The 21,951-nt window shown below is 43.6% G+C and overlaps 1 protein-coding gene across 18 annotated transcripts in view; it reads left to right on the forward strand.

Moving 5' to 3' along the window:
* Window positions 1-21,951, forward strand: part of PTK2 (protein tyrosine kinase 2) — a 799,547-nt gene that overhangs the window by 688,754 nt on the left and 88,842 nt on the right. For all 18 annotated transcript variants that reach the window (XM_085604846.1, XM_085604845.1, XM_085604850.1 and 15 more), the window contains 3 exons: window positions 4,555-4,617; window positions 9,284-9,323; window positions 12,531-12,637. In XM_085604846.1, the coding sequence (XP_085460972.1) occupies window positions 4,555-4,617; window positions 9,284-9,323; window positions 12,531-12,637 (210 nt within the window). The remainder of the gene's footprint in view (window positions 1-4,554; window positions 4,618-9,283; window positions 9,324-12,530; window positions 12,638-21,951) is intronic.

A 21,951-nucleotide genomic window follows, 5' to 3' on the forward strand; every position in this document is an offset into this window, starting at 1 on the left:
TGGTGTTGGTGGACGGACGCACACACCACTCTCTCCAGTGGTGGAACACTAAACACCTTTCCAAAGGGCGACCATTCATCTAGCCGGTTCCACAGATTGTGCTAACATCGGGCGCATTGCTCTCCGGCTGGGGAGCTCATCTGTTACCTCACACCATGCAGGGCAGGTGGACGCCTCAACAAAACTTAATCCACATCAATCACTTGGAGTTACTAGCCATCTTCCTAGCCCTGAAGGCTTTCCAGAAACAAATATCAGGCAAAGCTGTCCTAGTCCACACCGACAACATGACAGCCATGTACTACATACAAAAACAAGGCGGGACACACTCCCTACAGCTCTCTCAACTAGCGCAAAACATATGGAGATGGGCTATTCCTCAGAACATTTTTCTCCTAGCCCAACATGTCCCGGGAGTCGTCAGACGCAACAGATTCACGAGTGGGAACTTCATCCGCAAGTTCTTCAACCATTTTTCCACATGTGGGGGCAACCACAGATAGATCTCTTCGCCACACACGAAAACACCAAATGCCCAAGCTTCGCCGCCAGATATCCACTCCCATTGTCCAAAGGAAATGCGATATGGATGAATTGGTGGTGCGCAAACTACAGCAACACTCAATCACTCTCATCCTAGTTGCTCGACCATGGGCCAGACAACCGTGGTACACCACATTACTGGAACTATCCGTAGTCCCGCACCAAAAACTACACCTCTCCCCACGCCTCTTAACCCAGAACCGTGGAGAGATCAGACACCTGTACCCAGCACAGCTCAACCTAGCGATCTGGCTCCTGAGGTCTTAGAATTCGGTTACCTTAACCTTCCCCCTGACTGTATGAACATTATCAAGGAAGCTAGAAACCCCACCACTAGAGCCTGCTATGCAGCCAAGTAGAAACGATTCATCATATATTGTCACAATAACACCATCAATCCTCTAGATGTCTGTTCAACACATCATAGGTTATCTACTGCATCTCCAAAGGTGCAACTTAGCATACACATCTATTAGGTTACACCTCGCAGCCATAGCAGCCTACTTACAAAATAGACAACACTTGTCGCTATTCAGGGTACCTGCCATCAAAGCATTTATGGAAGGCCTCGAAAGAATAATTCCCCCCAGGGTACCACCCTCACCTGTGTGGAATTTAAACACAGTTCTCACAAGACTAACGGGCCCTCCTTTTGAGCCTCCGCACAAATGCGAGCTACAATTTCTAACATGGAAAGTTGCTTTCCTAGTGACCATAACTTCACTTAGAAGAGTCAGTGAGCTACAGGCAATCACTATTCAAGAATCTGTTTTTACAACTCCATCATAACAAAGTGGTTCTCAGAACCAATCCAAAATTCCTCCCTAAGGTTATTTCTGCCTTCCACCTCTACCAGTCTGTGAAGTTGCTATTATTTTTCTCGCAACCACAAACAGTCGCAGAAAGAGCTCTTCATACTTTAGATGTAAAAAGAGCACTGCTTTATTACATTGAAAGAACAAAACCTTTTTGCAACACAAAGCAACTTTTCGTGTCCTTTTCACCACCACATAAAGGCAACCCCATATCAAAATCTGGGATAGCAAGGTGGATTGTCAAATGCATACAGATTTGCTATCACAAAGCAAAACGTACATTATCAGTTCCCCCTGAAGCCCGCTCTACCAGAAAGATAGGGGCTTCAATGGCATTTTTAGGAAACATTCCCTTAGATGACATCTGCAAAGCAGCTACTTGGTCTACACCACACACATTCACAAAGCACTGTTGTGTAGATGTGCAAACAAAACAGCAAGCTAGTGTGGGCCAGGCTGTACTCAAAACATTATTTCAAACTACTGCAGCAGATACTGGTGGTTGCCGCTAGGAATGGGTACTGCTATACAATCTATGCATAGTGTGTGATCTGCAGCTCATATGTCTCGAACGGAAAATGCTACTTACCAGTATGCATCTGTTCTTTGCATGTAGAGCTGAGATCCACACATGCCCACCCGCCTCCCCGGCTACCTTCATCTGTTCCAGTACTATCTTATTTAGATATAGCATACATGGGCATCTTATCTGTTTCTCGCAAAACTCCATCATTTCCCTTCTGGCAAAAACAATCTGAAGATGGAGCCGATGCCCATGCACACTATCGTCGAAAGGAGGAGTCACCTATCTTGTGACTTCCAAAGACTTTTCCATGACAAAAACAAGTGCAAACATCCGGTCCCGAGGCGAGACTGCTGACCTCATCCTCCTGTACCTCTCAGCCACCTTCGACACTGTCTCCCACCACGCCCTCTGTGCAAGACTTCACGACGCGACAAAGCCCTGGAATGGATCCGGTCCTTCCTCACCAGCTGAACACGGAGAGTCAGACTCCCACCGTTCAACTTGGAACCCACAGAGATCAGCTGCGGAGTGCCTCAGGGATCCTCCCTGAGCCCCACCCTCTTCAACATCTACATGGCCCCACTTGCAGCCATCGTCAGAAGCCACGGACTCAACATTGTCTCCTACTCTGACGACACCCAGCTGATCCTCTCCCTCACAGATGAACCCACAGCTGCCAAGAGCATCTTCCACAACGGGATGAAGGCAGTTGCCACCTGGATGAAGAACAGCTGCCTCAAGCTCAACTCAGACAAGACTGAAGTCCTCATCTTGGGCTCCGCCCGGGGCGACTCCTGGTGGCCCGCAGCACTCAGAACCCCCCACACCCATAGACCACGCACGAAACCTCTGCATCATCCTGGACTCCTCACTCTCAATTAACCGCCAAATCAACGCTGTCTCGTCCTCCAGCTTCCACACGCTCTGCCTGCTTCATGAGATCTTCAAGTGGATCCCACTAAGTCCAAGAAAACGGTCACCCATGCATTCGTCAGCAGCAGACTCTACTACGGCAACGCACACTACACCGGCACCACCCAGAAACTCCTAAAGAAACTGAAGAACACCCAGAACGCCGCCGCCAGACTCATCCTGAACATACCACGCCGCAGCCACATCACGGGCCATCTGAGAGACCTTAACTGGCTTCCTGTCAACAAAAGTCACCTTCAAGCTCCTCATGCACGCCTACTAAGCCCTTAACAATGCCGGACCTGCATACTTCAACCACCGCATCTCCTACTATGCTCCAACCAGACTTCTGTGCTCCGCCCAACTGGCCCTGGCCACCATCTCACAGATCCGCATCACCACGGCTGGAGAAAGATCCTTCTCCTGCCTCGCAGCGAAGACCTGGAACTCCTTGCCTCCGCACCTCAGGCAATCACCATCACTTCAACAATTCAGGAAGGACCTCAACCTGGCTCTTTAACTCCCCCTCTCCCCACACTTAGCGCCTTGAGACCCTAATGGGTGAGTAGTCGCACTTGACAAGAAACTTGATTGATTTTGATTACTGCCTATAATGGAAAGAGACTAGTGTTTTCTTAGATATTATTTAAATGTGTTATTGTAATCTGTAATCAGGAAAGACATTTTGGTAGGGTTTAGGGTTGTACTGTGAGGAAAGTCCTAGTACCTAAAAACAATTGTATTCTAAAACATTTTAGAGGCCAAAAGGTTACCACTGGGCCATAGGTTGGTGGAAATCGCATCTACCATATGGACAGACAGATTCAATTATTTCAGCTCGCAGGTTTAGTATGTTGATTTTTATTTTTTTTAGTACTGTATATTTTGCTGCAATTTTCTTTAGTGTTAGGGTGACCTCCAAAGAAGTGCATTCCACAGCACAACATTTCGACATTAGCCCTCGGGGCTGACGTGTCACTTTTGATCTTCGTCATGGGGATCGGTCGAAAGAGACTTGCAATATAGTTGAGCACTTGGTTTCTTTTATGACATATTTATGACTAATTCCTTTTCCCTGGCTCATCAGAAGGACGCATGAACACCCGAGTAGCGAATGCTAAACATTAGTGGGAGCCCAGTGTCTCCATGGCCGCATCATTCGCAGTTCCAAACATTTCTGGATTTCGGCCGCATTCATCACGTTTCTGTTTCCCTTCCCAGCACGCCGTAAGGACAGCGAAATCTGAATTTTGGTCGTTGCACTCGTATTGTGTCCAGATTTCTTCATTAGTGCTCACTGCCTCGAAAGGCTTGTGCAATGTTTAGAGCGCCTCGGTAATTGGGCCCATTTGCCGTTTTGCAGATACAGCCAAGTACATTTAAGCCGTCCCCCAGCAGGAAACGGGGAAACATTTCGCATTTTTTTACCCTGCGGTTGGTAGTTTCTCTGTGAAGTAGTCACAGAACCGAGCGCCCGCTGCCCAAATGCAACACTTCAAATGCTGTGTACTGAAAATGGTAGAGTGGATATTTTAACCGTCCGTTGTGTGTGTGTGTTTTTTTTCTAAATATATATATATTGGGCACGCGTGACGCTATTTGGCGGAATTGCGCGGGGGCGCCCCTGTGAAGAGGGTGGGAGTCGGAAACGGGGCGGATTCCTCTGCACCTGTGACAGCTCTGGGTTGAGTTGCGTTGATATTTGCCGTTTTCGTATTTTTGTTTCATGCCGGCCCCGTTTTTGTTGTCTTTCTTTAGAAGCCTGACGGGAGGATCTCGAGAGGCAGCATCGACCGAGAGGACGGAGGCCTCCAGGGCCCGGTAAGTGGACTCCCAAGGCCGCATTCTATTTTATGACTGCACCTCTTCCCCCGTCTCAAAATTCTCGGTTTTTTAATCCCATCACCTCCCGCACGTGCTCTCTGTCTCCCCTTCAGTATGGTATGTGTGTTTTTCTCTATCCACTGTTGCAGGTTCCGTTTATTTCTCATTTGCTTTCCGTTCCTCATAATGTCGCACCTCATTTTCCCTCCTGTTTTTCATCTATCTCTTTAATACATTTTTTCTCATCACATTTCCTTTGTTTTCCTTTTTCTCGTTTCTGTCTCAAATCCTGGTGCTTTCTCGCTCCTTTTACTGTTTCGCTCTTACCTCCCTTTTCTTTCTTGTGCCCTATTCCATGCTTAATCATTTTACATCGCTCTCATTTCCCCTTTATTATCTTTTGTCTCGTGTCTGCTCCATTCTCTCTCCTCTTCCTAGTACTGCTTCTTCACCTTCAGCTCCCTCTTCCCAGTGTTGTAAACGTATGCAGGAGCCGCTCCCAGCACTTGCCATCTTTCACTCGCCTTCACACGTGGAGTTTGTAGTGCTTTTTCTGTGCGGAAGTGCGGTAGTAGTGCTTAAGAGAAGTAGCTCCTGTGTAGTGCTCGGATCTGTGTTTCTTCGGTGCGCTTGCTGGTGAATGGAATGTAAAACAAAAAAAAAGACCGAGCAAAACGTGTTCGTTCTTGTTGCTGTCATTAGCTCAAGTACATATTTTTAATAGTGACATCTCAAGAATTACTCTGTTTGTATTTAAAACTACAGTTCTCTAAAAAACACATACAATGGACTTGAATGCTTATCTTCCCTTTTTCTTAAAGTGGTGAAGTTTGTTTTACTATGAAATCAGAATGGGAATAAGGAATGCCTTGTAATGATGTTTGAATGAGATCGGTTTCCTCAGAATGTTTTCTTTTTAGCTTATTTTTAGAACACATTCTCAGTTGGGATGGTCCATGTGAAATGTGGCGGCCTGGGAGGTGAAGTCAGTTTCCCAGGACTTAAGCATCCAGACAAGGGGCTGGGCTGGGACTGGTGCCAAAGAACTCTTAACCCGTGGTGTTGTCTCAAGATGTTGTTGTACTGGTAGTGTACAAAGGATGTTTAATCCAGTACCAGCTTGGAGTGCATCACATCGAAGAGGCTTCAAACTGTTAACCCACTACTTCCCGTATGGCTTTTTAATGAATCCACTTTGAAAAAAATACAAGCATAGCACAAAATGCCTATAGTTTTGAATTTCAGGCAGAAATACTAATTGGATTAATCAGTATTTTGCATTAAAGTAAAATTAATTTCTTATTAAAGTCAATGTGTTGTTCAGATGATGACGCCAGCTCTTCGCCACATCTACTGTATCCATGAATTCGGTGGTGTATTCAGGGGTGAAGCTGTTCACTGTCAAACCGGTTGACCTGAGTTCTTACCCTATTTGCCCCAGTTGGTGAGATTGTGTGCTCCTGAGCAATTCTGCTAGTCACCACTGTGCCCCTGTTCCCATAAGATATAAATCCTGGGATGCTGAGATCCATAGTCTGTTTCCATTATAGCTTGTTATATCAAATAAAGGTCATGCATGTACATGTTTGAGGACTCCGTTCTTTGGATTTTTCAAGTGTCTCAACAGTTTGTGTGATTCTGTATCACTGGGAAGATATAGAAAGGGATTTTAAGCAACCGACCAAAGACTCTTTGGGTTATTCTTTTATTAGGAATAGAGACATAAAGCAGATGAACATGCAGTTGGATAATTGTGATGTCGGATCATAATGAACACTTTGTTTGGAAAAACCTGTGTAATCTGTAGGCCGTTTTGTGTGATTTAGCTGATAATTTAACCTGTCTCTAGAAAATCCCATGAATGCATATAAAATAGGATGGTTCTCCTAAAAAGGATGTCTTGTGGTTTCATATAATATTATTTTAGCATTCATGAAATATCTAGCAAATATTTTCAAAAATGCTTGATAGGAAAATCTGAACAGGAATCAACTCTGTAGCGGCGAAAGGAACGTTTTATTGGACCATCACAAGTGATATATGAACGTTACATGTTTAGGTATGTATGAAGCTTTCCGAACCTCTCAGGACCCTACCTCTGAACTGAAGCAGCAGAGTGTTCCTGAGGATTTGTACGGTTCAGTGAACACTAGGGAATGCAGAGGCAAGAGTCTGACCGAGGTTGGAGGCTAAGGTGAAAGAGGGCAGCTCACAGCTAAAAAACAGGTCTGCTAAATGGTTCCGCATTAGTTTAACTTAACTGCAGAGCCACATAAGCCAGTTCTTATGCTTTGGAAGTTATAATTCCTTCTAAGAAGGCTCTTTCGGAACCCTTGCACTGGAGTAGAAGTGGATCGAAAGGGTGAACAGCTGTGCTGCAGGAGTATGAGAAAAATGACAGCCTGCCTCAGCTCAACAGCTAAGGGCAGTAACATGTATTCTCAGTTACCCTACTCATAAATGTATGTTCGAGTAATACACAAAGGTACACACTCACAACCAGTTGTTTGTTTAGGAAGGTGTTTTGCACAATGCTGACATGCCACTTCACCACTAAGGAAAGTGCCTTTAGTTGATGTTGACTAGCAGCTTTGCGTCTTCTTGGAGGGGTGGATTATGATGGTGGTTTGGTTGAGTTCTTTATGTAAGGCATTATGGGATTGGGGTGCAGGGGCGTCACCCTACTGTTCATTAATATGTCTTTGTCAGGAATGCACATCAGAGGAGTGAGGACGGGCACTACTTAAAGGGGTGTCTCCCTGCTGTGGCATGTTAAATGTTGAAGAATTTTGAGACTAAGACTGTTTTCTCCTCTTGCCTGGATTGTGGGGTCCCTCAGTGATGGAGCCCACAGCAAATAAAGCCCCATATTACATAATCAGACTTAGCTAATGCACCCGCATTAATGTTGCTGGATTTTTCACCTAATAGAATGATATATATATTCTTGGATGGTATATTAATTGATATTGTCGAACTCTATCTTTGGGAGTTCTAAAAATTTTTGGTTTCACCAAAGTTATTTACGATAGCTCCCTATTTAGTTGCACTCTTAACTTGAAGATGATCAAGGTCTGGTGTTGTAGGTACACAGACATTTAGGTCATAATTATACACTTGTAGGTATCTTTAAACAGCGAAGTGGGTTCTGTCTGCTGCCAGCAGATTTTCTCTCCTAAATACTTATGAAGAGTGCTATAAATATTGGCAACTGCAGGAGTCTAAATATGTTTTCTTCATGAAAGCTCACCAAGGAAATGTTGCCCATATTATCCCTTTATATGGAATCCCTATCCTAGCTACCTCTCCAGAACATTTCTACGTTAACAAGTACATTTGATACAGGTACATTTTCGAGTCTTGCTTCGTTGGCACATTGATCTCTCTCCCTTGCTTCTGACAAATAAAGTAACTGCTTCTTCAATGAGTTTATCTCTGCCAAATCTGCATCATGGTTTTAGGCATGGACTGTTTGGCCTGTCTTATCTCTGACCTCCACCTATGAAAGGACACATCCTGCTTGATGCTCAGTTTGCATGCTTGCAGGAACCACGCCCATTTTGTTAAAATGTTACTAATCTTTGTTTTATGACGTTCACACACTGTGCGCATCGCTAATCCCAGGTGTAGATTTTCAGCAGCTAGACATACTGTTATTTCCACAAAATAGTCAGTAAATCAGGTTGGTTCCCTTATAGGCTTTAATATTCCCATGTTATATTGTCTTGTTCACGTTACCTCTATTCTCCCTAACAATCTACATAGGCAAAATCCATGCTTTTTGTCTATATGGAATGAGACTGAAGCATCTTTCATGATATGGTTTTAGTTTTTGTTGTTGCTAATGGCTGTAGCTTGTCTCCAGTAAGCCATGGATTCAAAACTCCCCTCCCGCTCCACCAGCTTTTCTATCACATTGGTGCTTATGTTCCATAACTAGTCATGCAAGTGAAGCTAAAAGTAACCACTTGATTTACAAAGGTGGACTGTATCCTCTAGTGTTTTTTGTCGTGAAATAACCACAGGTCCTCATGATACCCACATTCTGCCTTTATCTACTCAGCCCCCCACTCTGTTAGGTCTCTATTTTCCTTTACCCCATTTCCTTCTTTGGCTGTGCCTGTAAATCTGCAGCAGGAATTGCAGCCAGGATATGGTTCTACATCAAGCCTGCTTGTCCAACAACTCTTGGCATGGGGCCTGTTCGCGAGGGGGGGGGGGGAGAGAGATCTGTTATCCATTAGATTTATTTATCACCCACATCAATTCCCAGACAATTTTCAGTATCTACCACCCATTTGGCATTCGTGCCACCTTTTTATTTTTCTTTGTCCCAAAACTGCCTTTTCTTAACAGTGCAGAGTTTTGTTATGAGTACCCTCGCTTCTATCATCCAAATGGTTTGATCCACTGTGCAGTTATAGACATTTCTTTTTGTGTCCCCCGCAAGGCCTCAGAATGATGGCATGCCAGGAAATGCTTTGGAATGTTTGTGGTTGGAACACTTTACAAGGACATTTTCAAGGGTTTGATAGTACAAATAAATAAAACAGGATTGCTACATGCCAGTTTATTGTGAAATGTCATGATTGTGGTGCATGTGACTAAAATAATCAGACTTATTTTTTAACAGTTTTTTTATTTTGTTTCTTTTTTTCAACAGACTGCTAACCAGCACATATACCAGCCAGTCGGTAAACCAGGTAAGAAAAACTTGAGCATTCATAGCTAGAATGAAGAAATTCTGTTAAGTACAAGCTATCCTGAAATACTACATTAACATAAGGATTTAGGCGTTACAATTGCATATATGATAAAGTAACAGCAATTTTGATATATATATATTTGAGATATATATATATATCCAATCAACAAGTTCCCAAACCGTCCATTCTCCAACGGGTAAAAAGGGTACGGACTCCACTTAACGTGCCAAATTTCTTTTTTATTACATAAACTGCTCCAGCTTGTTCTGACACGTTTCGGTCACTGCGGTGATCACATATATATATTGCAAAAAAAAGAAGCAGAGAACTCTGAGTAGTTCTCAACTTTAGGTGGAGAGACGCTCCTGTATAGAGCACCCTTAACACCAGCGACACTCTAATTTGCTCACCTCAAATGTCCGCTTTTCTATCAAAGTCTTTAAGCATAGGATTAGCACAGTACCATCCATGCCGAGATTGAAAGGGACAAAGTCTTTTGCCATTTCTACAGCAAAGTTTTTAAGCATAGGACTAGCACAGTGCTATCCATGCCGAGCTGTAAAATGACAAAAACCTTTTACCACTCCATGCACAGTGTTACAGCTTTGAATTGGTAAAATACCAACCAAGCAAACCTGAAATAAATATAAGCAACCCCTGTTCAAAGCTGTAATACTGCACCTGGAGTGGTAAAAGGCCTTTGTCATTTTACATCTCGGCATGGATAGCACTGTGCTAGTCCTATGCTTAAAAACTTTGCTGTACATGTCTGGTTTCAAACCAGGGGTGCAATATCTCCTCAGCTAACCTTTCGACGGTGAGCACCTCTTTGGAATACAAGTTCATTGAATGATGGAAAAAATTAAGAAGGACACAGACAGATAAGGCCATGGGTGCCCTGCTGGAGCCATCTGCCCGCTGCTCCTTTGGCTGCACGCAATATCTTGGGTTATCCAGCACCCCCCAAAAACATCTACATCCTTTGGGTTTACTACAGGGGAGGATACACTGTCCCTGGTTGCGCCCGGTGCACCTATTTAAGGATGCACTGTGACAAAAACAAGGACAGTGTACCCTTTCGATAATAACAGCCCCTGTAGGCCATATTGGACTTTATCTCAAGAAAAGGTTGGCCAATTGAAGAGGCCATGGAGAAGTAGTGTCAGTGCCTAAAACTGAGACAGTTGATAGGTCTGAGGAACTGGTGAGCGAGCCAGCTTATTCAATCATAGGTATTTAAAATTGTTTGACAGGAGTAAGCTTCACATAATTATTTACCTTGTCAGAATTAAACATTTTCCATTAGAGACGTGGTGCAGACAGCACACCCTCTCCATCTTTTTAAGTGTTTCTGACATTCTATCATTATTATTATTATTATTGAAACTTATAGAGCGTGTGGCTGCCCAAAAAGGGCCTCCTAGCGCTGGACAAGGCAGCAAGCAAAACCGCAGTGGGCAGCTAACCACAACCCTATATAGCGTAAAGTCAGACATGACGGCTAAAAAGCAATGTCTTCAGGTTCTTGCGAACGATAAGTAGGGAGTGACAGTTCTTAAGAGCAAACGGGAGGGAATTCCAGAGTTTCGGGCCCAGGTAGGAAAACGAGCGACCCTTCATGCGAGCAAGATGAAACCTGGGCATTGTAAACAGTGAGAGGTTGGATGATCTTAACTGTTGGGTGGGCACATAGGGTTTTACCAAGCCTTTAATGTATGAAGGGGCCAAGCCATGTCTGGCCCGAACATATAGCCTAAGGCCTTAATTTGATACGCTTATCAACCCTAAGCCAGTGTAGTTTGTGAAGCAGCAATGAAACTGAAGCATATCTAGGCAGCCGAATAAGACGAGCGGCCGTGTTCTGAATGATCTGCAGGTGACGGATCGATGATTAGTCTGCGCCCAGGTATAGTGCATTGCCATTGTCCAATCTGGATGTCACCAGAGCCTGCTTCACTGTTCTCTGGACGGCTGGCGGGATGAGCCAGAGGATCTTCTTGAGCCATTTGAGAACAGAGAAGCAGGTAGCCGTGACCATAGACACCTGAGGCTTAAGGGAGAGGTTGTTATCGATGATGAAGTCGAGATTCTTAACCTTAGTTAACATATAACTTAATCAGCAGCTGAAGCTCTGCCTACTTAGCTTTATAGGTCCACTGAAGACTTTGCACAGTTTGGATTCACGAGTAGCTTAAAACCTGCATTAAAGGCCCATTTAGAGTTTTTAGAGCCTATACTGGAAAAAACCCTCTTTGCTAACAGAGATACACTCCTTCCCCATGCCCAATTCTTTCAGCTCCCTCTGAAGTTCCATGCTGTCCTTTGATAACCAACTAGAATTTAGAGATACTCTGGAATAGCTAGAATTGTGTACATCTGATATTGTGTCTGAATTTTCCAATTTTGGAATCCTCCCCAGTATATGCAAGCCAGGTTTTTAAAAGTTGTATGTGTAGCTAGATTCTATATCACAACTAACCTGTGTGTAGTTTCGCTAGTCTTAGATGATTACCTCAGCAGGAGAATGAATTGTCTCCAGGCATCTCTGAGTAGCTCGTGAGCTACCAGTAGCTCTCCAGCTACCTGTGAGTAGCTCTCCTCTGTGCAGCCCAGACTATGAAATTCGAAAGTTTTGATTGTTGAGTTATTAGTATCCCAATATTAAAAAGCATGTACTCGAGATGAACATGTGTGTATTTCCAGACCTCCTAAGATAATGATTGGAGAAAAATGGTTAATTTACAAAAGTAGTTTAAAGATATTATTTGAGTTGGAGAGATTTATTACTCATATTATGATTTTAGTGCTGGAGGGTTGTAGCTATGAATGTTTTTTATTACCCATGTAGATGTATTCAAAATTGATGGTGCTGTTTTACTTTGGGGCAGACAACCCTGCCTAATGCACTGGTGTGACACTGCAGACAGTCTTGGATGGGGTGCTCACTATCACTACTCTAACATCAGTAGTTCGGGATGACTTTTGTTGAACAGAAGTAGCTCTTATTACACAAAAGGTTGGAGACCTCTCTGGACCATTAAGCTTAACTAGACTGAGATATGGGTATAATAAAAACAATATATTTAGTAGATCTGTTTGCTATTATAATTTCTGTGTTTTTGCCATATGAAGATTTGTATCTCAAATATTATATTTAATTTCCACGAAGAGCAAGTCTGAGCATAAAGATATTTTATTCACTAGATCATGCAGCTCCACCAAAGAAACCTCCTCGTCCAGGAGCCCCAAGCCATCTGGGTAGCATTGCAAGTCTTAACAATCCAGTAGACAGCTATAATGAAGGAATAAAGGTAAGTTTATTTATATGTTAACGAAGGGATGACAGCTTTGTTCAGGATCGTATGTATAGCATTCTTTACATGTAAAAAAAAAAGGCGCAAGGAGGCTACAGCTCTGAGATATCTGCCCAGTCTCTGAACTATTAGGCAAAATAGCCTGAAAACTACATGATAGAAGAAGAAAGAAACTTCAGTCGTTAATGAGTGATTGCTGTCGTGATTTACACGTGGATAATGAATCTGCAATTGATATGGACCTGAAGGGTTTTAATGCAGACTGTACAATAGCAAATGTTGTAGCTTAATCACATCACGGCTATGTCAAGCATGCTAGGCACCCAACATGTCAGCTGGCCAATAACTTCATTCAATTGTACATTGGTTGTATGTAGATAATCAGATGCCTCAATCAAGCTCTTTCAGTTTTGCTCATGCCCACGTAACACAGACTCCTAACAAATATGTCCGTTTTCAGCATCTCACCTGCACTAAATCCCTCTTTGAGCGAGATATGTGGATTTAGAAATATTAGCCCCTCCTTTTTCCTGGGTTCCTTTCTACATTTGATATTGGGAAAACTCCATTAAATCTCGCCTTGTCTCTACCACAGGCTGACATTTTCCATATTGGTAAATCTACCTGTTTGTCCTGTCTTGCTTTTCTTTGTTAAGTCCTGAGTATTTGTTAGTAACATGTGTCTATATCATAATGCGTTCTTTCATACTGGATCACAGGCTTTGAAGTTATTTAAGGGCCATGTGCTGTACTATATACATTAGTCCATATAATGACTTCTACCACCGTGGGAAGGTGATAGCTCTGATATATGTGTGTGTGTGTGTGTATATATATATATATATATATATATTACCTACTGGCGGTCGCCAGTAGGTAGTTATAGTTAGGACCACGTTTCCATAGGAAAACCTCAACATTCTATTTTGAATAACTTTGGCGCCGGTCGACGAATCCTCGCGAATTTCTCAAAATAGGTGGGGCGCTACGCTCCGCTCCTACCCTGAAAGTCTCGGGGGGATTCGTCAAGCGGGGGCTGAGATAAAAGGGGGGTCCCAAAACGCGTTTTTCCCATGCATTTTTCCATAGGACCTTTAGAACGAGCTACAGCCCGAACGGCTGAACAGAATTACTAGAAATTTGGCAGAGAGGTAGTCCCTAGGTCAAGGAAGTGCCTTTTGTAGGTTTGGTGTAAATCTGTTCAGTAGATTCTGAGAAAATAGCCTTTAAATCAATATATATATCTGAGCCCGCTTACGGTACGCTTACCGTACGCTTACCGTACGCTTACCGTAAGCTTACGGTGGCGTGCGCGAGCGCGATTCTGATTGGCTCTTAGATCTTAGTAAACATTCGAATCGGCCGAAACCAGGAAGCGGCGTCCGCCATTTTGTCTCTCGCACTGAGTGTTGTTTATCAAACATGATGGCCAAAAACATGTTACGGGGCTGTTTTGACAACTCCCTCCCACATAGTCATGTTGAGGGAGTCCCCAAACATCCCCCAAGAGGAAAAACGGTTTTATTTTTTTTTCGGCAATTTCGCGGGGTACGCTTACCGTACGCTTACCGTACGCTTACCGTAAGCTTACCGTACGCTTACGGTAAAAAAATAAAAATAAAAAAAACACTATCCACACTTACCCCACCCCCTGTGCTTTTGGTGGCCGCAGGCCACCAAATGTGCAGGGCTTATTAATAGAGAAAAAAAACGTAATTTTGGCAACATGAAATTATAAAATCGAAATAAAAAAAACACTATCCACATTGACCTCACCCCCTGTGCTTTTGGTGGCCGAAGGCCACCAAATGTACAGGGCTTATTAAAGTTGATAAAAACCGTGCACGGAACGAACTGCGTTAAGTGGGCGCGCACGCCACAAATGGCGTAAAGTAACTTAGCATTTAAAAAACCGTACAAATTCACTGAAAAAACCATAGGTTTCACACACGTTATAGTTAGGAAATAGCATTTAAAAAACCTTGCTAATTCACTGAAAAAACCATAGGTTTCACACATGTTATAGTTAGCTGGACATTTTACTGATAAAAAACCAATGAAATTCCCCCGTTATAGTTACTGTAGGCAACTATAACTCACGCGACCGTAATCCTCTGCTGATGACATATGTGTCTTTATGAAAAAAAAATATTTGTAATATATGTATAGCTAAAATTAAATGGAAGAAGATATGGGCAAATAAGTGTCTAAATACAGTATTAGCATCAGCAGAGGATTGCGGTCGCGTGAGTTATAGTTGCCTACAGTAACTATAACGGGGGAATTTCATTGGTTTTTTATCAGTAAAATGTCCAGCTAACTATAACATGTGTGAAACCTATGGTTTTTTCAGTGAATATATATATATATATATATATATATATATATAACTTCGTCTTCGAACTCCCATCCACGAGGAAAGACGACCACGGACCCAGAGAAATAGAGTGCAAGGTGTAATTTTATTTCATACGTGCACATATATATGTATATGTGTGTGTGTATATATATTATGAGTGTGTATATATATGTGTGTGTGTGTACTTATATATATGTGTGTGTGTATGTATATATATATATATGTGTGTGTGTGTATGTATGTATATATCTGATAGAGACGTCTAGCCGCAGATTCCTTAACTTAGAATATCCCCAGGCGTCAGACTGGATTCAGAAAACTTTTCCTGCAGCAGCACCTCTGCGTGCCGGGTGGGGGGGGGGCCGTCCGGCTCCGCCCTGACGTTGTCCCCGGACATGACGTCAGTGGAGCCATATATGCCCCTCCGGGCGCGCTGACGTGCTGTGGTTGTTACCTGCGCTCTGTCCTCCTTATGGTGTTAAGTGACCTTATGGATCGCTGTTTTTTCTAGAACTTCATGGGATTCAGTCGCATACCCGCCTCCTCTGTGGGTATGGCTTTGGTATCTATTCTAAGTTAGGGAATCTGCGGCTAGACATCTCTATCAGATGAACGAGTTACTTACCTTCGGTAACAATCTATCTGGTAGAGACATTGTATAGCCACAGATTCCTTAACGCCTGCCCGTCCTCCCCACGCTGCGAGGACCTTTTCAGGTTGGGGCCTTCTATACTCGCCTCCCTTAAGGTGGCTTGCACTTTTGAACAGTGTTGTACTCTCTTCACTCTAACACAGACTGTTTCATTCAGTTTCTCAAATCCACTCCGCCCCTTCTCAGGAGTAAGCGGTGTGTTCATACATCATGTGTTCTTCCAAACCATCAGCCTGACTTGTACGGTGTGGCATCAGTTTCTGGAGATTTCCCACCTTCCCTCTCTCCCCTTCTCCATTGCCTTGGGGTCTTTCCCACCCCTGCGCCATTTTACTTCAGATCTGTGGCTCTGTACATTAGTTTTTTTTTTTTATTTGGGTTCGGACGTCTCTTTCTGGTGATGTCTAATGGTGTACTTTCTTTACTCCTCGTTCCACACTTTTTCAACTTTACCATTTTCCATTCTGGATGTGGCATTCTAATCTCTGCCAGGCTGTTTTCAACAGCCTTGTCTTCCTTTCACATTGATTGCACGTTCGCTTTTGCAGGGTGGCTTTTCAGAGCTCTACTCTCTCGCCTGTCAATTTCTTCATCATATTGCACATTGTTCCCACATTCTCAAATTTTTTTGGTACTGGCTCCGCGTTCTAACGCGTAAAAGTTTTTCAGACGAAAACTGACGTCCACGCACCAGGAGGGGCATATATGGCTCCACTGACGTCATGTCTGGGGACAACGTCAGGGCGGAGCTGGACTGCGCCACCCCCCGGCGCGCAGAGGTGGTGCTGCTGCAGGAAAAGTTTTCCTGATCCAGTCTGACGCATGGGGATATTATAAGTTAAGGATCTGCGGCTAGACAATGTCTCTACCAGATACATCATTACCGAAGGTAAGTAACTCATTCGTATGTGTATGTATATATGTGTGTATGTATATGTGTGTATGTATATATATGTGTGTGTGTATGCATATATGTATGTATATGTGTGTATGTATATATATTTGTGTATGCATATGTGTATGCATATGTATAGATGTGTGTGTATATATGTGTATGTATATATATGTGTTATATATGTGTGTGTGTATATGCATGTGTGTATTGTATATATGTGTGTATGTATATATATATATATATTAGCATGTGTTGCTGTAAATATACATTCCATGCATACTTCTGCTGATTTGTGTTGGATCTGGACATTTGCAACTTGTTTTTAGTCAAAGAAGTTTGATTCACAAGACTTCACCATCTGTCCGCAATGCAACAGCACACAAGATTTACCTTAGAGTGTTTTCTCTTGCAATCCGGCATGGACAGTCGAGATTGCTGCTCCAAAGGCAATTAATTTAAATGCACCAGGTCTCCTATTTCTTGCTTATGCTTTGGTTCCAGCAGCTCCCTTCAGCCATGGGTTGGATAATGGGTTTTTTTCACCGCAAGAAAGGGTTCTATTCACAGTAAGAGATACCAGAAATCAAAGGCCAACACCTGGGGCATCTAACTGGGCTGTCTATCCAGGTACAATCCATCTCACTGGAAGGAGATGGAGAAGTTTATGAAGCTCCTAATACGTGGGGCTTACTTCAGGGAGTACCCACCACCCAGTCACACAACTGGTCAAAGCTTAATATTTTAGGTATCAACAAAAAACTCACTAGAAGGCGAAGACGCCCTCAACCTGCTTGCTGCATTTCCTGGGGAGCCCTAACAAACAGGAGCCCGCTTTCAGAGGAGGAGAGGCCGGCAATCCTGTCAACCGTGGAGTGGGACACCCTCAACCCACTTGCCGCATTCCCCAAAGACTCCAACACCCAGGAGCCCGCTTGCCCAAGAGGAGGGGCAAGCAAACCTGCAGTGTTCTTATGCGCCAACTGAGACCGCAGGCACGTGCTTGAGCATAGACATAACCTGAAGGAGGGTGGGCTGGGCCACCCCTCCAAAACACACACACACACACTCACACTCTCTTTCTGTTTATTTTATTTTCCTTTCTTTTTTCTGCCAGCATTTGTTTTGACACTTTTCCTTGAGCATAGGAAAACGTAAACCACTTGCAGATACTTCGAAGCCTAACACTATGACATCCCTGGACGGGTTCTTGCAACGTGCTGTAGGGGTTCTCAATAAGGAAATCCAACTGGCAGAACGCCAGCACTCCCTCTCCTCTCTCCCCCCATGCCCCCACTACCATCAAGTAGAGCAATTGCGAATGTACCCTGAGATGGGATTACGACTGGAGACCCATTCCTTATTGGATCAGGGTCTGATTATTCTTACACATGGCTCACTTATGCCTACTGCTGGAGGTCCAACGAGGCCTAGCGGAGCCCCTCTTCCTTTGGAACCGGAGATACTGTTGGATTCCATGGCCGGTATTTGGTATGCAGGGAAAAGAAAGAGGGTGGATGCCTGCTCCAAATCTATGCGTCCCAAGTAACCACCACCAAGATGATGGAGGTGGATGCGTCTGACAAAGATTAGATGGGGGTATTATTTGATTCTTTCTTCAAGAAACGTATTGGTGCTGTGGACCGCAAATTGCAACCGATATTTGACCGGCTGGTGGCAATAGAAACTGAGCGATTCAATTGTGAATTGCCCTCGACACTTCCCGAAGCACCGGCAACCACCTCTCCCCCAGTGGCTATCCCCCTGGCGGTGCCTTCTTTTGTCAGGAGTGGGATCCAGGGAATAAGGAGAGAATGTTTCAACAACATGGATTCCCTGCTGCAACCCCCACTATTGTCAGTCTCCGCTATACAGGACAATTTAATCGCCCAACAGGCTGTGGGCGCTAAAACTGTCTTTGTTCGTAGTTCGGAGGGGCCACGCAGATCCAACATTGGTAGTAACAACTTGCAGCATCCCTTGCAGTGAGTGATGGTAGGGAACTTTGGTAATTTAAAATGTGAGCTCCTTTCTCCTTCTAACAAAGATGTGGTCATTAACCTCTCACCAGAAGCTACGCCATACGTTGTGGTGCTGGGAAATCTGACCCTGCTTAAACCTCCTATTTCATAGAACCATATCCAACTAAAGAACAAGGTAACTCACTGTTTGGGGATGCACTCTTCTCTGTGCCACATAAAGGTGGATGGATCAACTGGCCGGGTCTGGTGGCTCAGTGGACTAATGCTTCTACTGCAGGGGCCTGTTTTGGTCACAGGTTCAAATCCCGGCGGATCCACTCAGCCTTTCATCCATCTGAGGTCGAATAAATGAGTACCATTGATTTGGATAACAAAAACATCTGTTATTCAGTGCCAAGATACCCGTAGTGGTGAATGTGCGCTTTACAAATACACATGTTATGTTATGGATTAACTCAGTAAAGAGTGTGAATCGGATTGGAAAAGACGTGAAAGTATCTGAGGGGGACTGCCTGATAATAAACTTTATTAGGCCCTTAACTGCGGGGAGAGTTCTTGCATCCTTTGAGAGTGCCTATAACAGCAGCATTTCTACTGCAATTCTAGCCCTTCCTTTGGGCTTTTTTAAATAGGCCTAAGGCTCTGTCTTGCCCCCGCCACCCTTCAAAGTATCAGGCCCAGGATCAGCGTGGTGAGCTTTCAGCTTCCTACCAGATGGCCACTTCGAATAGATACGCTCCCTTGAGTTCCCTCGATGTCTGTGATTGACTGGTAGTGCAGGATATTCTAAGCAATGGTGTCCAGTCTTCGCTTGCACCCCCTGTTTTGGACTTAGTTGGATCCAATCTCAAGATGCTGAATTTAATAAGCTGGAACATTGCAGGACTTTTGACCAGATTTAAGGAGGATAACTGGATCGATTTATTGGAAGATTTGTGGTCATCTGTTTACAAGAAACCTGGGCTACTACCAACTGTTTCTCCCTGGAGGGATACATGTCTTTCTTTGCTCCTGCTACTGAGTCCCGGGCCGGCAGACCTTAAGAAGTTCTGATCATTTTCGTCTCCCTGGCAGTTAAAGGAAGGTTTGAAGTACTATCTACTGGGGTTTCCACTTTACGGACATTATTATGCTGTTTTGCAGGGTCTGGGAAAACTCTGATGCTGAATTTTATATTTCCAAAGGCCCGTTGCACGGTGTCTGTAATTTCCTCAGGCAGCAGCCAACAGCACCCAATGTTGTATGTCCCCCTGTGGGTTGCAAGTGGAACATTCTCATCAAGACATAATGCTAAATGGGATTTTGAATCAATTTAATCTTGATTTCTCCTTTGACAAGCTTATTGCTTCTAACACACTGGATGTAAGCCCCACCTTTACAGGAAGGGGGAGCGATATAATCATTGATTTTATTTTTGTTTCAGCACCCATTTTCCCCAACTTCTGAGATATTTCAATCCTGCAGAGCCCCTTCACCGACCATAACCCAGTTTGCTTATCCAAACAATGGTCACAGGCGGTGAGAATGATTCCCCTAACGGTTAATTGTACTTGTGAGGTAGCCGGTCAGGAGCGAAGGCTCAGATGGTCTCAAGTAGTGCCGGAAAGCTTTAATCAGTCCCATTTTGCTAACTGTAAAACCAAGTTTACAATCTGTTTGACTAGTGATTCTAACCCCAGAGATATCTTGGAGGGCCTTTAAATCCATCTCTCACCCTGTGCCCAATCTTTTGGATGTTCCTGCGCCTCAGCAGGGCAATATGGCACTGAAATGGTTTGATATGATCTGTTCCTAAGCGTTATAACATTTAAAACATGTCTTAAATGCAAATCCCATGGATTCTGCCCTTGTTGAGAATTGCCATAAGAAGTACAAGGCGGAAACTGGGAGACGCAAGAATGCGTTAAGAGATAAAGCAATAGATAACTTTCTAGAAGCAAGCACGCTAAGCAGTAGAGCCACATTTTGGAGTCTTATTAACCACCCCCGATTTGCATCTGATGATGTAGCATCTCTTGATTTGCATATCAGTGAAGATAGTTGGGTTTCTGAACATAAAGCAGTGTTCTCCCCCTTTCCCTCCCCTCCCCCCTCACGAACAATGGTAATGGAGGTAATCGGGAGGATGGTATTTCCAAGCTGCTATTTACTTTAGACGAAGTGAAGAAGGGTATACAAGGTTTGTCCAAGAATAAGGGCTCAGGACGGGATGGTATAGCACAAAACCTATACATCAATGACGAAGGTCTGGGCCCCTTATTGACCCAAACTTTAAATGCTGCAGTTGTGGTGGGCCCTCCACAGTCGTGGGCAACCTCTATTGTTGTACCATTTTTTTAAAAAGAGTGATAGGGCCAACCCCAATGCTACATGCCCAAATCACTGATTGATTGTTGGAAAAGGCCCTCCTGGACAAACTAGTGTTTGGGTGGAGGAAAGCAATATTCTATCTGAAGTGCAGTATAGTCTTCGGGCGGGCGGGCAGGTCAACAGTGGACGAATGTCTGACTCTATATCTGGTCCTCAGCAAACATACTGTTGCCCACTCAGGTTCTATCCATTTAGCTTTTATGAACCTCACTTCGGCCTTTGATCTGTTTAACAGAGACAAATTGTGGCAGCTTATGTTATCTGTAGGGGTGGACTGGGAAGTGGTTTATTTTTTAAGGGACCTCCATGCTAATACTGTGGGTTTGGTGTGTTATTCTACAGATTTGAAGTGCGCCTTTTGTTTTAAGAGTGGAAGAGGGGTGAGACACGGATGCATTTCTTGCTTACCTTATACATAAACAAGCTGTAGCAGGCCCTGATAGACACTCAAGCAGATTGTCCACAGGTTGGGTCTCGTCAATTGCCTGTATTACTTTATGCAGTTGTAATGGCCAGAACTGCAAGGGGCCTGCAGGCACTGTTGGACTCCTTTGCTGCATTCACGGAAGACCGGGATTTATCAGTCATCATCAAACTTTATTCGGTCATTACGACCATCAAAGTGCATAGGCGTACAATACAGTATATTAGATATAACAAAGATTTACATGTAAGGTATTGTGGGCCAAGATGGATGACATTATTTATATAAAAGCAAAAGATGGTAAAACCAGACCATTAAAAACTGAGAAATAAGTTAATGAGACAACTTCGACAAGGTAAAATCATGAGAGCAAAGCTAAAAACACATTTAAAAAAAAATGTATGAAGCCGTAAATATACATAAAGTGCTCATGCATAACGTGCAAGAATACAATATTGCACAAATTCTCAGTAATTTTAGGCTTGAGTTAAATATATACAAAAAATATCAGATGTGGTCTAAACACTAAATAAGGATTAATATTTGATCTGAGAGTGCGCTTAATTCATTTTTTGCATCTGTCTTCTGATAAACCACATTCTCCCCACGAATTAGCCACTGCACATACTATC

This window comes from Triturus cristatus, chromosome 5_1 (genome assembly GCF_964204655.1).
Source record: "Triturus cristatus chromosome 5_1, aTriCri1.1, whole genome shotgun sequence".
In the NCBI taxonomy this organism is placed as follows: Eukaryota; Metazoa; Chordata; class Amphibia; order Caudata; family Salamandridae; genus Triturus; species Triturus cristatus.